Source organism: Oncorhynchus gorbuscha, linkage group LG11, assembly GCF_021184085.1.
Source record: "Oncorhynchus gorbuscha isolate QuinsamMale2020 ecotype Even-year linkage group LG11, OgorEven_v1.0, whole genome shotgun sequence".
Classification (NCBI taxonomy): Eukaryota; Metazoa; Chordata; class Actinopteri; order Salmoniformes; family Salmonidae; genus Oncorhynchus; species Oncorhynchus gorbuscha.
In genome coordinates, this window is record NC_060183.1 from 46,500,269 (window position 1) to 46,502,768 (window position 2,500).

The window sequence follows — 2,500 nt, forward strand, 5'->3', positions numbered from 1 at the left end:
ATGAGGAGCAGTGTGAAGACACAGAGGCTGTTACTGTAACCGGCCCACTCAACACCCATCATGAATATTCATGTGTGTACCTGTTAAGTAAACTGCTATATAATGATGCCATCTGTTCCTTATGACACACCGTGCTGCAGAGCTATAGTTAGGAGCTCTGAGCAACAGGTCTCTTCACACGGTTTATGTGTAGAGCTGTCAAGTAAACACACAACTCTACACAGTTTAGTAGAGTTTAAGCAGGACAGAGCTGAATTCCAGCCGTGTAACCCCACAAACAAAAGGTAACCGAAAGCTAAAAATAAATGTTACCCAGAACCTCTTAAAGGCCCAGTACCGTCAAAAGTCTGTTTTTTCCTATGTTTCATATCATGGTGAACAACAGCTGATAAAACGAACACTGTAAAAGTGTGAAGAAATGTGCTATTTCCTGTACAATCTACACAGGATCAGCATGTTTGCATGGGCGAGCGTTTTGGCTTCACATCACCAGGCAGTAAATTGGTTAATAGACCAATAACAAAGAGAGTTCCAAACCTCTCTGCCAATAACAGCACATTTTCAGTTAGCCCCTCCCCACTTAGACCGATCCCAGACAGACCAGCAAAAGTCTTGCTTGAGAAAGTTATTTTCTAAAAAGCTATTTTTCGTCAATGGGCTATCCATTATGAAGGCCAATGTTACACATGAAATGATTTTATATTGACATAAAAACGGCTGCATTATAGGCCTTTAACAGGTCAATACTGACTGGTCCTAATGGTGTGTTGGTCTGGCTGCACCTCTCCTTTACACCCTAGTCTTACCACTGACGTCAGCGTTGTCCTCTCCTGTCCCCAGCTGACATCCTGACGGCACCCCCTGACCTGACCTCTGCGGCAGCCATGTACCGTGGACCCGTCTACGCCCTCCACGACGTAGCCGACAAGATCCCCATGACCAACTCCCCCCTCCTGGACCCCCTGCCCAACCTGAAGATCAAGGTCTACAACTCCTCTGGTCTGGTCACCCCCTCCGAGGACCTGTCTGACTTCTCCCCCAAGCTGCCCCGTTGCCTGCTGGATGGGGACACCATGGGGAGGAGGACCCAAACCCAGACTTTGCTCCGTACCGGTACCAGGGACCCCTCCTGTACCGCCCTGGGCTCCTTCAACTCTCTAGGGGGGCACCTCATCGTCCCCAACTCAGGTATGAGTCTTTATGGGTCTGTCGAAGGAGGAGGAAGTGTGGTACAGTCTCAAAGTGGGTTGGTGTATAGTATTGTTTTTATGTGTGTTTGAGTAAAGTGACGAAAATAATGGTTTTCTTAATATAGGACAGTCAAATAAATGATGCATGCCAGCAGAGCCACAACACAACACTAAACAATACATTCATTGGACTATAACAGTGACAAACGGTGCCCACAAACTGTTAGGGCCGACATAAAGCTGTCCCAACAGCAGTCCCAACATCTTACCGCCGCTACACCTGGCTATCAGCGGAGCCTTGTCTGGCAGCGAAACAGTTCATTCAGCCTCATTTACACCTTTTGTAAAAAACATAGCTGATATGGCTGACTTGCTTAAACAAATGTGGCTTCTACTGACAATTGAGATGTACAAACTTTAGCATAAGAGGACGACAAGCGGATAAGAGGCAATCCGTAATTTCGATTAAGACATTAATGAGCGAGCTGGGATGGATGTCGTCAATATAAATATTTGTTCAGCACTTTTGAAATGTACAGGGACAGAATTCAGAACACGGGCTGTTATTACAGTATTCTTCCTGTACACCAAGTCAGAACCGAGGGATGAATAAAGTGGGCATATAAGCAGACAATGAAAGCTCTTTCAATATTCGATGATGACATTCCTCTAAAACAGGCTATAAAATCAAATAAAATCGATTTTATTGGTCACATGCACATGGTTAGCAGATGTTAATGCGAGTGTAGCGAAATGCTTGTGCTTCTAGTTCTAGCAGTGCAGTAAAATCTAACAAGTAATCTAACAATTCCCCAACAACTACCGAATACACACCAATCTAAAGGGGTGAATGAGAATATGTACATATAAATATATCGATGAGCGAGGGGAATTGACAAGGTGCAGTAGATGGTATAAAATACAGTACATACATGTGATATGAGTAATGTAAGATGTAAACATTATTAAAGTGGCATTATTTGAAGTGACTAGTGATCCATTTATTAATAGGCTACATATATTAGCATATTACATCATTTATACAGCAGCATACAATACAATTTTGGACTCGGCTTGTTGCTCACTTGAACAGGAAGGTGGTGTGGCGGTCCTTCCATGGCAAATTTTTGTCATCGAAGTCTGCCATTCTTGGGATTTATGGCGCTTTCAAGGCAACTGGGAAGTCGGACAAAAATAAGGTTGAATCATGACGTTAGTGATCTTCAGGTCGGAGCTCTAGAAAGAGGCCCAAGTTCCCGACTTGGAATTCTGAATTGGATGACCGTTCAAAATGTATTTTCCCAGTCGGA

General features: G+C 44.0%; 1 protein-coding gene across 3 annotated transcripts in view; it reads left to right on the top strand.

Annotated features, from left to right (window-relative positions):
* unc5cb (unc-5 netrin receptor Cb) overlaps positions 1-2,500 on the top strand; it is a 198,600-nt gene that overhangs the window by 183,938 nt on the left and 12,162 nt on the right. For all 3 annotated transcript variants that reach the window (XR_006841296.1, XM_046369828.1, XM_046369829.1), the window contains one exon: positions 841-1,188. Coding sequence is in view for 2 of the 3 variants with exons in the window: in XM_046369828.1 (XP_046225784.1) it covers positions 841-1,188 (348 nt within the window). In the remaining variant the exon portion in view is untranslated. The remainder of the gene's footprint in view (positions 1-840; positions 1,189-2,500) is intronic.